Source organism: Frieseomelitta varia, unplaced genomic scaffold (genome assembly GCF_011392965.1).
Source record: "Frieseomelitta varia isolate USP_RPSP 00005682 unplaced genomic scaffold, Fvar_1.2 scaffold_307, whole genome shotgun sequence".
NCBI lineage: Eukaryota > Metazoa > Arthropoda > Insecta > Hymenoptera > Apidae > Frieseomelitta > Frieseomelitta varia.
Window position 1 is genome coordinate 46471 of NW_025110043.1, and position 21224 is coordinate 67694.

General features: G+C 36.4%; 1 protein-coding gene across 1 annotated transcript in view; it reads left to right on the forward strand.

Moving 5' to 3' along the window:
- LOC122529752 (collagen alpha chain CG42342-like) overlaps nt 1-21224 on the forward strand; it is a 43060-nt gene that overhangs the window by 9880 nt on the left and 11956 nt on the right. Inside the window, exons 5-12 of the mRNA XM_043656171.1 lie at nt 1375-1461; nt 8555-8734; nt 10628-10733; nt 14520-14608; nt 19257-19383; nt 19937-20025; nt 20962-21051; nt 21152-21196. Of these exons, the coding sequence (XP_043512106.1) occupies nt 19287-19383; nt 19937-20025; nt 20962-21051; nt 21152-21196 (321 nt within the window). The 5' untranslated portion in view covers nt 1375-1461; nt 8555-8734; nt 10628-10733; nt 14520-14608; nt 19257-19286. The remainder of the gene's footprint in view (nt 1-1374; nt 1462-8554; nt 8735-10627; nt 10734-14519; nt 14609-19256; nt 19384-19936; nt 20026-20961; nt 21052-21151; nt 21197-21224) is intronic.

Sequence of the window (21224 nt, forward strand, 5' to 3'; positions counted from 1 at the left end):
ATCTGTTTTGGAATCGATATTCTACTGTACTCGAGATAATATCTTTAAACATTACGACTAATTTTTAATACATAAAATATTAATAAAAATTCGAATAAATATAATATATAAAAATATATAATAGTATAATAAATATAGTATATAAAAATTCGATTACAGATGAGATTTAAATGTTTGTCTCTTTCTACCTTTCTTAATTACTAATTAAACGTTGAATCTTTGATTTTAACGTAGAACGCCTTCGTGAAACTAATGTTTAGACAGCCAAGTTTTCCGATTGGAACAACGTCTTACACGTACTCGTAATCAAGGTAAAACTTCCGTCAGAAAATTTTGTACGAATCTCGATGTTTCTCGTTAGCTCGACGACCGAGGACAACGGCTTCGTTCTTAACTGTAATCGGCATTTGGTAATGTTTAGCGGCATGTACAGTAACTCTTTCATTCCCAAATGTAATTAAATTACACATTAGAGACACGTGTCTGTAATTTTTCTTCTGTCCGTCACGTGGCAGATATATGTACATAAATCGATTCCGGACGCGTGTAAACATCGTTCACAAATAAAATAAAAATCGACAATCTGTTTCGCGATAACGATCAACGTGGGAACGGAGAGAGAGTTAAGAGAACTGAAGCCGCGTTCTCGGTTCAAAGTGCAATCCGAAATACATATAATTCTCGCTGACGCTTCACCTACGCTGCGATCAAGAGTCCAGTCGACGCGCGATGATTTTTTTCTTTATTCGACAATCAAACACTCCGAACGAAAGATTCTTTCAGTCAAGAACGCGTGCAATAAGCTTACAAATTGAATTACGGAAAAATCGCTGTTTACGTACAAGCAATTTCATCGTTGGCCGCTAGTATTTCGTACGACCTGTTAAAAACTAAAATCCTACGGCCGGTAAACTCTCTGTAACGCTTCGTAACTTTTAAATTACGTAACCACGTGCGGGGGAGAGAGAGTTTCCGTTAATCCGACGTTAAGCTCGGTACTCCGAAAATGCCGGATTACCAAAAATGCCGGGTTATTGGAACCATATCCGTGTGTGGTCCGGCGAGAACGAGGGAAACATAATCGAAATACAGTCTCGCCGAAGATTACTCCATCTGTCGATGACTAAAAAGAAAGAAAGAAAGAAAGGAAGAAAGAAGCAGAAAAGATCGAAAGTTAAATCGTTAAAGAGGACTCTCGATGGCCCCGTGGCGCGAAGTATGTACGATGACATGTGATATACTCTTTCTGTACTTTTTTTTTTCTCATTTTTTTTTCTCTCTCTCTCTCTTCTTCTTCTCTTTTGTTCGTTTCTCGTCAACGTATCGATCTTCGATGATACAGATTAACAATATAAACCATCTTTCCGCCTACGGGTCAATGCACAGGGATTAGGGTTAAAGAGGTCGGTGACGACGCTCCGCGGCGGGACGCTTGGCTATGCGGAAATCGTCGCTCTGAAGGTAACCGGCCTCTTCGGAAGGCAACACGGCCTCGTGTTGCGGTTCAGAAATCTCTTCTCGTCGTCGCTACTCCCGCTTCTTGTAACCTCTTCTGTCTCTTCTTCTACATTCTCTTGTTCCTCTCCCCTGCTCCCCTCGTCCTCGAGCCTTACTCTTCACCGCATCCGCGAACCACCACCTTCTTATCAGGCCTCGTACTTCGTCCCCACGTTTGGAATCTATCTCCCTCGAGTTTTTTCTCTCCCACCTCCTAGACGCAATCCTGTTTCTAGTCGTTGCCTCGTGCGGTGCTTTCGGTGTAGCGTTCACTCGTTGGTTTCAACTGCGGGCGACACTTTTACTTGGAAGGAAAGCGGCTCGTTTTCGCTCGGCTCTGTTTCCTTTCCGCTGAATCACTGCCTCGGTGATAACGTGCACGTATATAAAGGGAAGGAAAAGTTGCCGCCTCGAACGTAGTAACAATTCGGCGAGTTTACTTGCTTCTACTGTTGGTGGTTGTCTACTTGTCGACACGCAGGACGATGATGAAACGAGGCTGATTTCTATCTTGTCGAGGAGAATAGAAAGTTTGCTGAATCTCGTAATTCGGTAACGCTAATCGACATTACGTTGTAATTTTAAAAAATTACATCATGAAAGCACATTTTTTTTCACTTTAACTATCATCTAGTTATCGATGATAGTTAATAAATATAATATGATATTTATCTTATTAATCATTTCGTAATATATAATAATGATTATATTTATAATTGTAATTATATAACATTGCAATCGATAATTATCATATTATTATTTGATTTGTCAATGATATTTATCGTATTAATCATTTTGTAATAATAATTATATTTATAATTACATAATAATTACATATTATATATTATTATATTACATAACATTATACAGTCAATATAATTGTCATATTATTATATTTATAACATATATAAACGTTATTAATTTTAAAAAATTACATTATATATAAAAGCACATTATTTTCATTTCATTATCATTTAGTTATTCGTCTCGTTTGATTTTTCGATGATATTTATCTTGTCAATCATTTTGTAATATATAATAATAATTGTATCTATAACTATAATTACATATTATATATTATTACATTATATAACATTATACAACCGATATAATTATCATATTGTGATATTTATAATATATATCACTGGCGAACGTGTCAATATCACAAAAATTATCTCGCGTGTCTGAAACTACGAGACACAGCGAACAACTTTTCTCACCTGACCACGTAACACTCGAAATCGTGTCTCACCTCGCCGTGGTGCTTCAAAAATCGAGCCGCTTGCCCTTCTACTTGAAAGCCTGCTCGCCGTATTTTGTCGTCTTTGGTTTTTGGTTGGTAATGGTATTTACTTTAAGTTACAGTATTTAGGTATATCTCTGGGCATGCCTTGGATACGGAAGAGCAATGAGAAAAAACGAGACATCCCAAATGATATCCATTTTAGGTTTTCCCGCCAAACCACCACCACCAACCACCCACGCCCAACCCCTTAGCCACCCACTGTTAGCCCTATGTTTTCGTCTGGTAGCGATTTGGTTTTTCACCCGTAGTGTTGACCTACTTCTAGGGACTTCAGGAGCAAGGGCATAATATCTCAGCGCAGACCATCATACAACTGAAAGTAAGTGCGCCTGCTCTTTGGGAGCCCCTCCCTCCCCCCCTCCCCTCCCCTTTCCACCTCCTTGTCCCTTGATTCTTGACAATCGATTCTCCAGGCATTCGATTTCGTACGATTTTGTCACGCGAAAGAATTCTCGGAAAACTCCACTTTGTCTACGCGCAATTACTGTATCGTATCTCACGAGACAACAGAGACAAGATCGTTTAAAATGCGGAGGAGAGACGTCGACGAAATTCAAGGAACGTCGAAACGAAGAGCAAAGAACGCGAAAGTTCTTTTTTTTTTTTTTTTCTTTCTTTTTCTTTTTACATGGGAAAACGTCGTTTACCTGGCGAATCGAATAATAAACGTGCATAAAGGAAGTTGTCGAGAGCAGTAACTGCCTTTGAAAAACGGGACCGGACGACCGTATTAAATTTTTCCTTTATGACCGTTCGTCGTACAAAGACATACAGTTTACCTTGCACCTTCTTATTTTACAACTTTACGTTACCGAGTATCGTTTCATTCTTTTGTACCTTCTTCCTCAGGGCCGTGTAGGGAAACACTTCTCTTTTACTAAAGTGTACATTCGCTAAGAGAAATTTGTAATCTAGAGTCGTTTTTCTAGCTGGATTGCAAACGAGAGTAAGTAAATCTGTTGTTGGTTCGTTATGAACTTTCATCGAAAGTTGGATCTGGACTGTGAGTCCAGTATTATTAAGTTTCGTAATATTATAGATACGTGCGCATTTTAAGGGAATTGTTGAAGTAAAGTAGTGAAATAAATGTTGAACTGCTTTTTTGACATCGTAATATTTTCGACGTCTTGCTGCTGAGAATGAGTTCTGACAACACGGCCTGGCAAATTTTTATTTTACTCGGTTGACTCCTCGAGATTATTGCATCTGTGGTACCATGTAAAAGTTATGTATCATACGTATATATCTTTTCTGAGCATTTCAACAGTTTGATATAAATGTACTGTAGCTATATAAATGTACCTTCAACATTGTTACAAGTGGAGTTGACCTGTTACCGGGTCGCTTTTTAATTGGAAAATTTGTTTGGGGCAAGCAGTTGAAAATTATGAGTGACGCAGGCCAGAATTGGTAATGGAAATGCATTAATCCATAATCGCGGAAAAATTAACGGAATGAAATATTAATGCGACCCTGTCACATAAATGTCGATGCAATTGAACAATTTGATTCGTTTCGCTGTTTAAATTTGAAAAATTTAAATATTTTCAAGACAGGGTCTTGTTGTTGCCTAGCTGGACTCTTTTATAAATTAGAACGATTCTCAGAGGTGAGCCAAATAAAATGTGCACGAAAGTTTGCAACGCATATATGTGTGTACGTATAGGGTACCATAAAATGACATACAGTCAAGGCTAATTTTACGTAGAAAATTCTAAGGCTAAGGCTAGGCTAAAATCACGTAGAGTTTTTTAAATTTCAATTCTCTAGAAAATAAAATTAAAAGAATTTGATTGCGTATTTTCGAGTCATTTTTTCATGTAAAATCCAGTGCCTTTCAATGAGTGATTGTATTACGATGAATATACCCTATTATACAAGATGTCCCAAACTTAAACGGCCAAACTGCAAGAACGTAATCAAACTGCAAAGAGAAGAAAAAAATGTTATATGAAATACTTTGTTATAGAATTATAAACAAATATCGTATATATGAAACAGCTAGCGACGCATTTTTTTTTTTTTATTTTTACTTTGAAACATATTTACTAAAAAGAATGTTTATTACTGAATTACTGAAACTCAGAAAAATTCTCAGAAATCTTATAATGTTATTAATTCTATTTGTTTGCCGATGTCTGAGCATAAAAATAATACTTCTCAATATGAAAAATTAAAAATACTCGAGCAATCATTTTTCATTATATTATTATAATATTATATATATTATTACTATATTATTATATTATATATATATATATTATTATTATAATTTTATATATTAATATTATAATTTTCATTATAATATTATTACATTATATTATTATAATTAGTGACAAGTAAAAAAATCGTTAGTGTATGATTAAAATATGCTATAATGAAAAGTGCATCGCTACTTACGTGTTTCGTGCATACAATATTTTGTTCAAAACTCGTAACATTTTTTTCCTTCTTCTTTCACCTGCACGTTTAAGCCATTTAAGTTTGAGACACCCTGTGTACACGTACGGTAAAAAGGAAATCGTAGCGAAGAATTGAATTGAATTATAAGAAAGGAAAACACGGTCCTGTTCTCTCTGCATGCTCATTTTACCTCCAATACGTCACGCAAACTCAACAACGCGCGCACGTGCGTGTACTGCATGTTGTACTTTCCTGTTTTACAAACTTCATTAGGACCGTAAGTTTTTGAAGAATGTAGTACGTACAACGTGTACTCCCGTGTATTTCGTTAGATGAGTAGTGTACCGAATCATTTGCATAGATGTAACGTATGAATGCGTGTGTGTACTTGTGCGTACGTAGATACATTAGCGCCGAAAAGTATCATGATATAAACGACATAAATCACGAACGATACAATTACGAAATAAATAAATAGGCAACAATTGGAATTTGATTTTCAATTAAAACGTGGACGAATGTGCAATTTTATTGATCTTTTCGAATTGTTGTCTGAATCACTTTCTCAAACTGACAACAATTGCGACGCGTTCTCGTAGCTTTGAGACGTATCAATGGATAGAGCAGTCTGAAAAGTGAAATCTCTGGAATTCAAATGGTTCGACATTTCTTTTTCTTTTTATGAAAATAAATGGGAGCGTGATGTAAAAATATTTCTCCGGTTTACACGTATATATTGCCTTTGGGAGAGTTGAGAATCCAAACGCGGGAGCTGCGACAAAACGGTGTCCTAGTTTAGAATAAAGGATTAAAGTAGAGTAGATTTTATGGGATAAGAGCGCGAGGCTCCTTCATCGCCTATGCGTTTAGATTTTGTACTTTCCCCAAAAAGCTATATTTACATATAAACTGAATTATTTACATACAAACTGAAGAGAAATATTTGCGAATGAGTTAAGAATGTTTTTAACATTTTTCACTTGTTATTCCAGGTCATTCGCTTTTACTATTCTAATCACTGAGCTATTCTAGTCGAAAACTGGGTGTTTCGTCCCAAAGTTATAAGATCATGTCATACTTTTCTTTGAATGACAAAAATACACGGCTTCTTCAACCTTCGTTGGCTGATTTTAGTGATATAAAGTATCTAAAGAAACAAAAAATTTTATTATAAAATAGGTAAAAACTCGGAAACGTCAATAAAATGCACATTCGCCAAAATCTAAAGTGGCAACAAATTAAAAATGTAAGATTCGTGTTACGCGTTAGATGTAAGACGAATCTTTAAAATCTTAGATGTTACATACTAAATAAAAGAAAATACATGCTTGTGCACATAATTAGAATTATAAAAATAGATTGTATTAGCTTTTTTGTTTTCTTTTTTTTTTCTATAGTGCATTCGTTTACGACACAAGTTTAAGAATCGTTTAGTGCTTACGTAGATACATTCGATGTGCCAAATGGAAAGGAAGAAACGTCTCTCGAATTTTCATACATCGAAGTTTACTTGCATCCATTGTCGTTTGATGATTATCTGACTTGTGCATGACGCTCTGAAAATCCAAAAACTATGCGTGGGATACAAAACGTACACAATGATTTCAGAACGAACGTGTAAATCGTCGTATCTTTGTCGCAGGGACGGGAGAAATTAAAAATTTAAAAAAAAGTTTAACGTCTGACATGTGATATGCAGCGTTTGAGACATTTAACGCGCGGTGAAAGTTTCAATAACTTTGGATAAGTACCTACTTTATCTTAGATACTACTTACGTCATAAAGGTATTTCCCTCTTGCAAAGTGTGGTCTAAGGAGCTTATAAACAGAAATATTGGATTATGAATGCTTAATTTGTCGCTTTAGCTTGGTACCGGCAATGCCTCGCCGTTTAATATTTACTTTCGAAATGTTCAAGACGAGTCTATTTGCAAGACAAACACCACCTTTCTTTCCGAACTTCAAATCCCATTTCCTACATTCGCATTACGTCGTGATATTCGCATTAACCCGTTTGCGTTCGCGATTTAAATCGCACATGTCCGTGTATGTATTATAATTCGAAAATGAAAAATCTCGATTTAAATATATCTACTATTCTCTATCGTATAAACACGAGACAGAGTATGTGATATTATGTGAACAGCTTTTGATCGAGAACAATTTGTGCTTTTCCTTTGAAAGACCAAATTTTCAGTTTAATCGTTATTATATGATCGGTGCAACATAATTATTAGAATATAGCAACTAAAACTATTACTATATAAATTATTCGAAATAATAATAACCAAATTATTTCGATTGATGAGTTTGACACTAAAGGATATTTGCATGGTACATGCAGTTATTTTTAGTGAGAGAACATTTACGTTAATTGGCTTCTGAGCCTTTGAATTCGATTTGTTTTCAACGTTGTGTTTATTTTGAGGTAAATTAGATAAAATTCAACGTTCTTATTCATTTACTATTGTTATTATTACGTAACTTATTCTTTCATAACTTTTTAAAACAATTCGTATAAATTTGTATTGTCCATACCTCCATCATGTGACATACAAGTTCAAAGAGTTAATAAATACAAAATTCCAAGCAGCTGATAATCTTTTGGATACGTATAAATCGTACGTTAAACTGTTAACCAAAACTGTTAAAGTTTCGGCAAGCATACATACCTCACTGACTCTTTGCCGTACGATTTTATTATTATTCGCATACATCAGCATTAGTTAATCCATCGTTTTAATACATACATCGTATAGACATAAGAATTTAAACGTTACGGTATCGTAATCTCGCGGTGCAGCTGCGCAGCAATTCTCAATCTCCACTTGGAAATTTCAAAGCGAATCCCCGCCACAAATGCAATCTTCCATTATTGACTCTGTGCCATTTCTACATACACTGAAATACCTTTATTGACTCGGTTGTCACAAGCCACGGGCGTTATCTATAATTACATTCGTATCTCCAGGGTACTTTATGTCTTGCAACTTCCGAGCATAATTCAAGAAAAAAATAAATAAATAAATAAATTAAAGGTATAATACACGCACAGTTTTCTCCACGCGCTTTCTCTCTCTCTCTCTCTCTCTCCACCATCCTGTTTCTCCCTGTTTGTCTTTTTTTACTATCTGCCATCTTCTCCTTTCTCTCTCTCTCTCTCTCTTCTTCTTCTTCTTCTTCTGTCTGCCTCTTTGTATATTCACCACCAGACATTTTTCTCCGATGCTCCTTTCCTGTCCCCTCTCCGTCTGTAGCACAAACCGACGACAAACCGAGAGACACTCTTCTCGAGGGCTCTCGCCGGGAAGAAAGCGGTAACGACGTAACACTCTTGGAACGTAACAGGGAGAGCCAGGCGAGCCTGGACCACCGGGGCCACCCGGTCCTCCGGGAGCCGAAGGTCTTCCCGGGCACGAAGGCAGGCAAGGATCGCCAGGTGACGTCGGGCCAGCGGGTGAAAAGGGAGCGCCAGGACCCATCGGGCCAATTGGTCCGGCTGGTACGCCAGGACTTCAAGGTCCTAAGGTAACACTGATACCGGCACTCGGGGTCATTCTCTCAGGACCTCGACCATTTTCTATGCGAATACACTCTCAGATATACAGTTAAGAGGTTCGGTTTCGTTCGAGCACGTTCGTTACGTTAACACCGTTCGGTTGTCACTGAAACGTGAACGTGAATTAATTCCGTACCTTTTCAAATATGCAACGCAAGATGGCGTTTCCTTGAGACGCGGGAGGAATAATTGACCCGTTACGTGCAATTGTAGTTTGACAGAACTAATGAGAAGTTGACGATTTTTGCAGTCGAATACAATTCTCACTTGTTAAAAACTGTTGTACAGACGTCCAAAGGAGACTCGAAAGGGAACATTCTATCGATTTACATACTTGGGGACAATTACCAATGGTAACACGCCACATGTACACGTACATGTACAACAAATTCTAGTCTAAAAGAATTAATTACACTGAATTAGAAACATTTAATGAAGGAATGACGAAAAGGAAGAAAAAAAATTGGTCGAATCTGAAGACACTGATTAATTGATATATTCAAGTAAAACAGCCTAACTCTCTCTCATTCACTTTTTATTAATTTGACACATTTTTCTTAGAAAAAATTATATTATTGTACATCACGTATATTTATTTAAAATTTCGACACATTTTTCTAATATATAAGATGTATTTTTAATATTTTTATATTTATACGTGAGAATAGGATTAATATAAATCTTTTATATATATATATATATATATACTAATGATTAAACAGAAATTTATTTTTATTTATTGTCAGTGGAAGGATTCACAAATCTAACATTTTATTTTTATCATCAACAGGCTAGATTTATAAAAAAATAGAATTATCAAGAATATTGGAATGCTCAAACTTAAATCCTCAACTTAAAGATTATATTTATAAAAAAAAATTTAGAAAAAACTTTCACAACAAGTACTGAAGTACTCTGTACTTCATGTTCGCGATTCTGTACACCACGAATATGCGAGTTTCTCCAAGAACGCTCGAAAAATTGTTCAAAATTACGCGAACAAATTGTGTCCCAATCATCGGTAACGATCGGTGAATGATCCGTCGAATAATGGTGCGGCAATCGGTGATACGTTTGAAGATATCACATTTTCTAAAAATTTTAAACTTACTAGTCCCTTGGCATCGTTATATGTACAGCTGCATGGAGCAAATGCGAAGCTTCCAATGCACACAATAGAGGAGAAAGCAAATAAATAGGAGAAGAAGAGGATGCACTAACCCTCTGTGGCCTCTCGTGGTATCTTTAGCTAGGATGTTTCCCTTTGATTCCTCTTATTGACCTAATTGGTTGCGATCCTACAAGTATCATTTTACAATGGTAGACGATCGGAAGCGTTTTAAAAATCCCTCTTTATTTGAACTTCAATTTTAGTCGGTTTACAGAGGTGGAATTTTCTCATACGTCATTGTCAAATATACTGACACATATACACGATTTTTCTCCTTCTTTTCATTTTTATTGAACTTCGAAATTAACAACGACAAAAATTCAAGAAATCCTAACATTTTATTCAAAGTTCAATAAAACGGCGAGATAAAATTGTGCAAGTGTTTAAGAGGAGACTTCAATCATCAAGATCACGATAGATGTAGCCACGAAAATAAAATTTTAACGTTCCTCAAAGCATTCTTGCTATACGATGCAGAAGCATCTTTGAAAAAAAACCAACGTAAGGGCTTCACACTTTGAAATGGGACCAATTGAATTGTTACGTGACCTTTTTTTTTTTTTTTTTTTACAAAGTTACAACAGTTTCAAAGTATCGGCAATTTTTCATCGAGTAGAAATCAACGCCCTATCATAATCGTAAATCTTGTAGTAAAAACGTCCATTAATTGAAGAAACATTATTTTTCACAGGGTGACAAGGGTGATAGAGGCGACCGTGGTATAACAACTTCTTTGAATGGGGAACCATTTCCAACTGGAGTATTCGAAGGACCCCCCGGTCCACCAGGACCACCTGGTAAGTATATACACGGTGTAATTTAAATTCTCTCACGACTGATATACCGCACGCATATATAATAATATGTTAAAAAACAACGTGACACGATCACAGAAGGCGTAATTTGAATTATGCTGAAACGCTTGAATCTGTCCTATGACATATACAGGGTGAGCAAAATTTCGAAAAATGAAGGAGAGATTTATTTCGGTGGCAAATGAGAATGAACTTGCGCAAACACATGCTCTGTATTTTAAATATAAAAAGGCGAATCACAGCCCTCGTGAGTCGCGAAAAGTTTAAATTTTCTTTTTTATGGGATACTTCGTCGCGAAGATAAAAGTGATTAACTATGACATTTGTATTTATACGAATGTTCCCCTTCCTTTCTGGACTCTCGGCTGAAATGGATGTTACGTTTGAGATAGCTGGACGAAATGACATAGTCGAGCGTAGGATAACTAAAACAGCTGTACAACATTATATAGGCTACGGCCGTAAGCGGTATTTTAATCAAAAGAGCACACGTACGCAGTATCTTTTTAAAGAAACAAAGAGGTGAATTTCAGTGGTATTTTTTTTTTTTTCTGCTTTCTCCGGAAAAAGAGTCTGCATTTGTTAGAACGTCACCTTCGAAAACAGAGCATTTTCGTGTGAAAATTCCTTTTTAATGTCAGTTGCAGTTTCGATCATATAATACACCCTGTATATACATATCGGATAATAAAAAATATTTATACTCACTGCGATATCCCAGAAACTAAAAATCGTATGCTAAATTGTTACTATATACCGCGATATTTTCTAGAATATTGCGAAATAAATATCTCGGGGCAAAAGTATTAATCATACTTAATAATTATAAACTCACAGTGGAACACGATAATATTCCATTCGCAAACAATTCAATAGCGGCTAGAAACTAGTCCATCTCTCTACCACTAATTCTATCAAACTTGTAGGCAACATTAAGTTATTAAACAATTATCGTCCTCGGTAAGATGCAGAAACGCTATTTACAATTGCTAACATTGGCGATAGGAATAAATATTTAGTAACAAATTTAATATTTAGTCCAAAGAAATCTGCCAGAGTGCAGATTAAAACGCAGTCTCATCGAGAATGGCTACAGTGGCTATTACTATAATAGCATTTCATCACGTTTTGATGTAACGTTAGACTGGCTCTGTATGAGATAAGCGATAAAAATAACGTTAACGAAGAAGCGTATTTCGTGCAAATGTTTACACGCGTAAGCAGATTTTGCTACTTTAATCTCCGTCTACTCAAATCGATTCGCACTAAGAAATGTCTCCAGTAGATTGTCAATCGGAATATGATACAGTTTAGAGACGTAACTGTTACATTCATCCGCGCGCACATTGAAATGAATTTGTATCTCCTGTTCATGATATATGTACGTCTTCTATTTGTAACAGGATTAACGGATTTAAGTAGCATAATAAACAATAATGAATTACAGGAGTGTTCTCCATTATTCTTCGGTGAACCGGAACAACAGTATCTGCATAGAACAAATAATTGCTTAAGACGGAGGCGGATAATTTTTATCTTTGATCGATCAGTTACTAGAACTGACAAAGTGATCAATTTATAACTTTTTATTATGGTAATTAAATACTGAAACTGCCAAAGTAAACAATTTGTAATTTTCTAGAATAGATAAGTAAATAATATAAATAGATGAACGAACGAAATTTATTAGTAAGACAAATTTGCTTTTCTACTTATTTTTCGTAAAAATTTCGTGAAACGGGAAGAAATTTATTTCGATGACATAATTTTATATGTTACATGTACACGTAACGTAATATAATAATTGATTTTACTTTGTTTTATCATTTCATTTTAGTGATACAAAATATTAATCATTTTATTAAACAAAGAATAAAGGCAGCGTTGCATTTTTTTAGAAATTTGAACGATTTTTGCAAGGCGTGCGAATAAATTTTGCGTTATATTATAAATTTTTTCTTTCCATTTGTCGCAATCTAATTTCTCCAGATACAGTTTCTATATTTTGATAGGCAATGGTTCCAGTGTTAATACAATCCTTAACGTTCGCTTATCTGGATAAAGGAACTTCCATGGTAGAAAGCTAGTAAATTGATCACGTCGGAGGCTTATCACTAATTCAGTATTGCAACAGGATACCACCGGTATCAATGTCGTATTCTAAGTACTCACTTTTAAATATTCGTTACACGTAAAATTCCTTGATTCAGAGAGGCAGTTCGTTCAAAAAAATTTGCTTAATCTCGTCAACCTGCTTCTGAAATAACAAACCCATCGTTACGCATATACATATGTATGCTACAATATAATTTTTCATTCTAACAAGCACAACGCACTGCTGAAAAATTCAGTTAGAGCTTCAAAAAGAAAGTAAATATAAATATATAAATATTTTTATATAAAGTAAATGTAAATATAAATATTTCACTTAAGAGATTAACATTACGTTTTTACGTAACGAGATTAGGATCGATTAGATTTAGAAAGTACAATTGTAATTCGTACGTTGTTAGAAAAAACAGATTTATTTCATCTGAGAAGGGCGCGAGCTCAAATTTTTGAGCGAGAGTATACATATTGATTTGCCCCTCATTCGTCCCTTGTGTGTATCAGTTTAACATATTTTTCTCATATTGTACAAGTGTTGTTCATGTTACATACAGCATGTAATATACATTTTCCGACATGTATAACATTTCAACAGTTTTAATAACAAAGTATGTTATCAGAGTTGCAAATAATATTCAGTTTCAAATCCCTTGACAAGTAGTACATCCCCTTCTAATTATTATTACATTACACCACGGTTATAGGTTTAAACTATTTATTATTTTGGAATATAACTGTAACAAGTCCGAAACAAACGATCGTAACGTGATACAAAATTAAAGGGAATTAGATGTGTAGAAATATATATGAGTAGAATATTTGTGTGAATTTTTTACACGCAGTAGAAATATAGAAATTTAGTCTATTTATATCGTCGATAAACGAATTTACAAATTCATTTTCTCATTATAGATATTAATTTTTTAACGTTGTATCAATTTGACACCAAGGGACAAATTAAGTTGAAGAAATGAAGGATAGATGAGGATTAATTTAGCTTACTCTCATGTGTCCAAGTAGTGTAAATTCTCTCGCGTTTTATTTTACATGAACAATACCTTTCACGTTCTATATTTTCTTCAACTTTTAAAACATTTTTGTTTTCTCTTTTTCAACGCCGATTATCGGCTTTATTTTGAATGATGGGACAGGCGCTTTTCAGACGAGACTGCGCTCAATTTGTAGTGGTCGATACCTACAAAAGGAAAGCTATAAAATGTGAATCATAAAATATCCACAAAAGAGAAGCCGTGAAATGTAAACTGCAAAGCGTGAAAAAATGGTGACATTTTAAAAAAAAAAAAAAACACAACTTTAAACGTAGAAATTTTGCGAAACGATTCGTGAAAATTGTTTTCCTTTTAAACGCGCGACTAATGTCAATTAATTAGGTTTCTCTGACCGTTAACGCGCTTTTTAAAGAAAGTTTTCGCACTAGTGGTGAAATAAATGTAAAAAAAAAAAAAGTAAAAATACCAAATTATTATCAGAAATTAATCTAATTTGGAGAAATACGTGAAAGATTCTCGTTTTTTTTTCGGGAGGGGGGGAGGGATTAATCACGCGTCTATGCATGATGTTTACGCGAGAACGAGAGTGCGTGTGCGAGAGAAACGATTGTCATGTTTTATTTTATGCACGTGATGTACACGCACACAGGGCCCCAGGGCGAGAAGGGGGAGCTGGGTCCGACGGGACCACCCGGTCTGCCGGGAGAGAAGGGTGCCCGGGGAAAGCAAGGGAAGAGGGTAAGCTTCAGCGAGGTCCTCCGGCGAACGACCACTGACCAAATCGACCGTACAAAAAACCCATTCCCTCCTTAACAACCTGATCGTCAAATTGACCAACATTTTCCATCCCGTCTCGATGCTCTGGAAAAGAACGTCCTCCCGGCGTATACAACCTCGTACGTCCCCTTGTTCCAACGTTCTTCAAACGTTCCAACGTTCAGCCTCTCCTGACGATTCTTTCTAAATTTGAAATCCCTCTATGATATGTGATGCACGACCAGAGCATATTATTGCTTTTTACGGGCAAGCGGACGCATGACATTTCCGGCTGAACGTTTCACGTTGATTCATACGGCGAAGAATCGAATTTTGGAATTCTCAGCCGTTTGATATTCAATCTTCTCAGACTTTATTTCGGGGGCCAACAAACGCGCCAACGTCTTTATCAAAAACGTTCGCCTGGTGTCGCTTTGTTTGATGAAATCAACGTAAAACGGCCCGAGAACCGGAGAGCTTACTTTAATGTCCCACCACTGTGCCACCCCAGTTCTGGAATGACGTGACGGTTTATTCACGCTTTCGCGAATTCACCTGCATGGGAAATCACGGAGGAAGCACGTTGCACGATCTTATCACGCAGGCATGCGAGCACGTAACACGCACGGCACAATACGATCACCTGCCTCTTTTTTTTTCATTTAATAAAAGCGAGACAAAGTAGCCGTTAAATTGCACTTCGTCGTTCCCGACGATAACGGATGGACAACGTCCTTCTTGCGTTCGAGACAAATCCCGGGAACGCGAGGGTAGACGTGTAATACTCTTGTGAATTTGTTGGATAAAAACAAACTTTCATTTTCTTTCCTCTCAATATTCTACTTTGAATGTACGCGAATTCTTCTGAAAATTTTGTTTTCAAATGAGAGGGCATCCACTGCAGAGAATGAATTTTTAAAAGAACAGACACGTGGATCTGTCGGTGGCTTTGTCTTGATGCAACAAGGGCATTCTCTTCACTCCTGACGTCGTCGATGCAAAGTTGATCGAACTGGTGACTGTCCAGTTGACCGAAAAGAAAAAAAAAAAAAAAGGAGAAACGTTGGTGGCAGCAAATAACACGTACGCGAGATATAAATGTGTCGAGCCAATATTCTTCGATATTTTTTCTTTTTTCTTTTTTTTTTTTTTTTTAATTTTTGAAGCCGCTACCATTCACGTCGCTGAAGAAGACGCGCGGTTGCGTTAAGGGTGTCATCCCCGAGGTCGAAAGGACGAAAAACTAAATTCTCCTCCGATGGATATGACGAAAATTTACACACCTGCGCACTAAACAATCCCTAACTACGGCTTAGAAAAGTTCTCACTCGACTTCACACATGTCCCTGTGTTTTAACCCACTTTTTATTTTTAAGGTTTTAACCGTAAGTATATGGCCGCATATTTTATCAAAGTGATCGGGTTCCCCCGAACAGCAACGATCGAGCAAAACAAAGTGGCGAAATCGAAGGAAGCAATGTTCGTCGTTGTTTCGCCGCACGAATTCGCCGTCCGCGATTTGAATCGTTAATTAAGTCACCCCGGTTCGCGGTTGAGTGCAACGCCAATAAAATCACCGTGTATTCTCTCGTTTATACCCCGCCGAACATCCTACCAAACATGAGGCAATCGAGATTCAGAGGTATACAGGGTGTTCGCGCTATTAATTCAGCGTTTTCCTCGTGTCGCTGTTTCGCGATAGAAAATCTTTCGCTCTTCTAAAATTCTTTCAACACGCTGATCACCACTTTTATAGTTTCATCTGTAATACTTTCCTTTAGGAATGTATTGTAGTTTGAAATGTACATCACACTACAACATTCAGTCTCCCTTAGGGCGTAAAATTCCTCTTATTTCAGTCTTGATTCCTCAATTTTTTAATTTCTTGATATTATTTGATAAGTCAAAGCAAAGTCAACGTGTTGAGAAAGAGCTTGTGATTTTTGTGACTATTGAGGCGAGTTCAATCATCACGTCGCTGAGATAATGATGCATTGGCATAACTATGTCGGTGACAGTGAAAAATTTAAATTGATATGAAATTTCGTAAAAAGGAAAAAAAAATCGTGCGACAGTTCACTTGGCGTCATTTTAAAGTGTGAAACCTCTGCTCTGAACTCGTGATTTTCGCGAGATGACTTTGCATCGTATAGCGAGTAATTTCGAGAAAAAAAATTACTTTCCCACTCGCTATATAAGATCGTCTTTTAAAAACAGAAACTCACGACTGTCACGCTTCAAAATGGATCGTTGTATGATTTTCTTTTTTCTTTACAAAGTTACATCAATCTAAATTGCCAACGAATTGTCAATTGTCATTGTCATAGTTATATACTCTTCGCTGGAAGAACTAGGGAAATATTTTGAAAGTTTCATAAATTGCAGATTCCGATCGTTTCGCAACGCGATTCAAATAAAAGCTACAGAAAACTCCTTTATTTTTATATTTCAACGATATCGAGTATTCCTGTTGTCGCAGGCTGTTGAACTCGGTTCAGTAATCACTTTCATACGATACAATAAAACTTATATCGGTCAGTTTAAAATTAAAAACATTTATCCACTGGTGTCTGGCTGTTACACAAACACCGATATAAAAGAAATCGAAAAACAAATTTATCACCGGTAACAAATACTTCGTCACAGAAAACGTTTGCTTAGACGGAAAACGCTAGGGACTGATAACGCAAATACTCTTTATACTCTTTATACGACAGAGTCGCGAAAAGATATTCGGTTGATTTTCCACCTCAGAGAAAAAAAATTCTGCCAATTTCCAAGTTCGTCGGTGATCTAAGAAGAAAAGATCGGCGAGTAAAATTCGGGCCACTTTTTGTTTCGAGCGTTTGAATTTCCACGAGCGCCGAACTTCTTCACGCTGACTTGAGTCAGTGATCTCAACCGTCGTGGATTTTCATTTGACCTGGCTTGCAAATGAAAGAGAAGTGCCAGCCATCCATTTATAACAGTTCTTACGTTGCAAAAAGTCAATTTGTTTAGCTAACAAACGTCCGTGTCTGTGTGCTAATCGCACAGTTGCGGAATTGTAGTCAGAACGAAAGAATGAAAGATCGGTGACGGGGTAAGGACGAGAGAAAGAGAGAGAGAGAGAGAAAGCAAGGGTGAGTTAGAGCGACAAAGAGAGAGAGAGAGAGAGAGAGAGAGAGAGAGAGAGAGAAAGAGGTGAAAAAGAAAGAGGAGAGACTGATTGCTTTAAATCTTTAGTCAGTAGTCTTTGGCGTAGTGTACGTAGCTTGTGTAACTAATTTGTGTTTAATGTAGCAAAGTAACATCACACTACTTCTTCCCCCTGTGTGTGTCGGTTCAAATCACTAATAACTAATACTACCACTCCCGGCTTTGAGGCTCTCGCAACTATATCGACCGGCGATATCGATGCAAACCTGCGATTGTCGCGTAAGTATCAAACAAGCCCCTCAACAACAATATAGCTTTACTATCGATTTGTCATTAAAACTACATCGTGTCATATGCAGCTAATTCATGAATTGATGTCTTTTATATGTACATATACACATATATATCTATACATAAGTACACTTTTTTTTCTTGTCAATTTTGATCTTTTTTTTTTTTAATTCATTTATTCATTTATTCCTCCTCTATGTTTTCTCAGCAGTGAGTTTTATTATGACTGAATCGAACTGACACTTTCCCGGCGGGGAATTATTATTTATTAGAATTGTCATTATAGAAGATTTATAAAGAATTTTATTAATGATGACCGGTGTCAGACTTTTGTTTTCTAACAAAAAAGATACGATTACTCTCTCGCGAAAGTTAACATTAGTTTCTGTTTGAAACATAATTGTATAAATCTATTGATTTTTAATTGTCGTTTAAATTGTACGAACTTGATTATTCTGATGTGATTGTTCTATTTATATTTATGTTAACATCTTTGGGCAAGCAAGATCAAGTATATACATATGTGACGCTCACCGTGAAACTGTTAATATTCACTTCCCCGCAGACAAAACTGGATCATTGACAAGTGACTGGAATTTTTATTCTGTTCGCTAAGAACAGTTTCAAGAATTGTACTATCATACGATGCAACAGAGACACTGATAACTACATCGAAATTTTTCAGAATGTTTGAATGTCTGAAAATACTCTGCTGAGAGAAACGAGGAGGGACGATCAATTCTGATAGCTTCCAGTTTCTACTAAATTTGATCCCACTAACAAGCGTTCCCGTTGTCGTCGATTTTGCATGCGATACCTCGTAGTACATATTTGTGTTCTCGTTTTAAACGTTAGCGTGTCTAGATTTCGTGTGTTAATCGTAATATATCCTACGTCGAGCGATTTTGGCACAACTGTCAACCATTTGGCACAATTATTCCGAATTATGTCCGCTTAATGTCGCGGCAACTGTACACGAAGTTCGTGCCAAGATCGATCACAGAAATCATAGATGATTTCCGATGAGACCAACACTCCCTTCCCTGCACCCATCCTTCCCTGAAAACGAAAACCGATTAACGCTTCGTCGTAAAAGGGGGGGGGGGGAGAACAAAAAATAATAACAAAAAGAAAGGGATTTTCAAACAAAAATTAAAGATGGAGGACCTGGTTGGACCTGACCTTACAGTGTTACTTATAGGGTTTCAAGGGTGAGAGCGATGTGGCATTGATGAGAGGCCCACCCGGTCTACCGGGTCCAAAGGGTGAACCCGGGGAACGGGGTTACCGAGGCGAAAAAGGCAGCAAAGGAGACATGGGCTCACCAGGTAGATTCCCAAGAGCCATTCCACTGCGAAATTCAAGAGAAAGACGGATGACAATGAACGATATCTTTCCTACCCCGACTGCTACCAGCGACAAAGCATTTTCTTTGGCATTTCTTCCAATCTGATGGATCTTCTATTCGTGTCCTGTACACATCATAGACTGTCTGTGACTATCCGTGGACGTGGACAGTCTGTTCCACGCTCTCGAAAGCTATTTCAGTATCCCACGCCACTTCAACGGAAAGCTTTATCATCCGCGCACGATCGAAAATTTTCGTTCAACGTTTCCTCTCTCTCTTAAAGTGTCTGTCTTCTTGTTTCGAAAAGTGTTCTTAAATTTTTGTTTCGAAAGCAACTTGCTCGTTCGCTTGCAAGTTCACTTTATGCAAACGAATATAAAATATTACGCGTGTATGCGCGTGTGAGTGTGCTCACAAGTACGAAAAGGGAGATCTGTTTGTCTGACGAGAGTCAGATTATGCGAACGAAATCCGATCGATAGTAGATATTAATTGTTGCTTGTCTGCGTGCCAATAAGAATACGTTTTTTCAGGAGCGAAGGGAGAACAAGGATTACCTGGTTTTCCTGGACTCAACGGGACAGATGGAGAGGCTGGCATTCAGGGTCCTCCAGGATTGCCAGTGAGTAAATCGCACGTGTGAAGCTGTAATCAAAAAAATTAATTTATCTCACTCTCTAGGTCATAGTAAAATATGACGATAAAGTTTTATTTGTTCGATAAAGAGAATAATATTTAAACGTAGCCAGCAGTTTATCGCAGTTCTTTTACAGATTTGTGGAAGTTTTTTTATAGATTTATACAAGTCTTACAACGACCATAAACACGTTTACGACGTGTAAACTGCTGGCAAGATTTTCATTGTCGAATATAAAAGTTCAGACATAAAAGTTTCGCATAAGATTTACTACAATTCGAGAAACTTACGTATGCTTCTCTGTAAATTATTACGAAAGTTTTTCTTGTTTCTATTTAATAATTATACAGTTTTAAATTTGTCTTCTCTAGTATTACGAAGGAAAATTCGTTTTTAATTCAAACAATTTACGAATGTTCTTCTGTAAGTTATTGTAAATGTTTTTCTTTCAATATTTAACAATTACATATAGTTTCAACTCTATCTTTTTTAATATAAACGAATTACAAAATTGGCCTTCAATTCAAAGAATTTACGTATATACTTTTCTATAAATTATTTTCCTTCAAAATTTAGTAATTACACAGTCTTAAATTTATCGTTTTTATTATTACGAAGCAAGATATGTTTTTCTGCGAGTTATTGTAAAAGTTTTTCTTTAAAAATTTAATATTTACACAACTTCGAATTTACCTTTCCTAGTGTTACGAAACGAAATTCGCTTTTAAACACTTTTCTAAAAATTATTTCCTTTCATAGTTATACAATTTGAAATCTATCTTTTCCGGTACTACGAGAATGAATTTTCTATCACACGAGTTACATTCTAAAATTTTATAAATATTATAAACTCTAGACAGGTTCCTCTTATTTACAGTTACCTTATGTACATTCGTCCTCCAATATTAAATGTTTGTACAGGGTATTTCCGGGCCGAAGGGTGAGAAAGGTGACTACGGTGACATCGGACCTCCAGGACTTATGGGGCCACCAGGTTTGCCTGGTCCACCGGTATGTAAATCATTCACAAGCTTGTCATTTGTTAAATTATTCAATGCGAACTCGAATCGAACGAATTAACGTTTAACGCGTGTTCATTCTCTGTAAACAGGGTTATCCAGGGTTGAAAGGTGAAAAAGGAGAGAAAGGAGAATCGGTGAGTATTATCGATCTCTCGATAATAC